At 58.6% G+C, this 587-nt stretch overlaps 1 protein-coding gene across 1 annotated transcript in view; it reads left to right on the top strand.

Annotated features, from left to right (window-relative positions):
- Positions 1-2: 2 nt before the first annotated feature.
- The window catches only part of LOC104158508 (acid-sensing ion channel 1-like), a gene marked incomplete at its 5' end in the record, with an annotated part of 2,471 nt that continues 1,886 nt past the window's right edge, over positions 3-587 (top strand). The window contains 2 exon segments of the mRNA XM_009696180.1: positions 3-27; positions 513-582. Coding sequence (XP_009694482.1) covers positions 3-27; positions 513-582 — 95 coding nt within the window.

Below are 587 nucleotides of genomic sequence, written 5' to 3'. Positions count from 1 at the left end.
AGTACCTGCCAGTGTGGGGGGAAACAGGTAACCCACTGCCCCCGCGGCTCTGCCAGCAGGTCCACTCGGTCACTGGCAGCTCCTGGGGTCCTTCCCAGCTCCTCACCCCACGGGTCGTGTCCCTCAGGCTCCCTCCTCTCCCCTCCTTCCATTTCTCATCACTTCTTGTCCTCATCACTTCTTGTCCTTTTCTTTCCTTTTTTCTCCTTGTCTTTGCTCTTTGCCATGGCAACTCCCCATCGGTTTAGAAAAGCAGCCATCACTTGTTTATAAATAGAGGCAAACACTCTCCCTGCCGCTCTCCCCGGGTGCTGGAACAGGAGGGTCAGAGGCGGAGGGGACAAGGACTTGGTGTAGCAAACAGATGGATGGATGGATGGACACATGGACAAAGGAATTTGCCCAGGGGAAGGGTGGGAGGCAGAAGTTTCTGTCCCTCTCGCAGCAGGGTTCGGCACAGCCCTGCAGAGCGGGGCACAGCACCGTGCTCACCCCGCTTCTCTCTGCCGCAGACGAGACCTCGTTCGAAGCCGGGATCAAGGTGCAGATCCACAGCCAGGACGAGCCCCCGCTGATCGACCAGCTGG

The sequence above is a fragment of the Cariama cristata genome, unplaced genomic scaffold, assembly GCF_000690535.1.
Source record: "Cariama cristata isolate BGI_N322 unplaced genomic scaffold, ASM69053v1 scaffold27492, whole genome shotgun sequence".
Lineage (NCBI taxonomy): Eukaryota > Metazoa > Chordata > Aves > Cariamiformes > Cariamidae > Cariama > Cariama cristata.
Note: the sequence above shows the minus strand (reverse complement) of the source record. Positions and strands in the feature narration are given on the sequence as shown.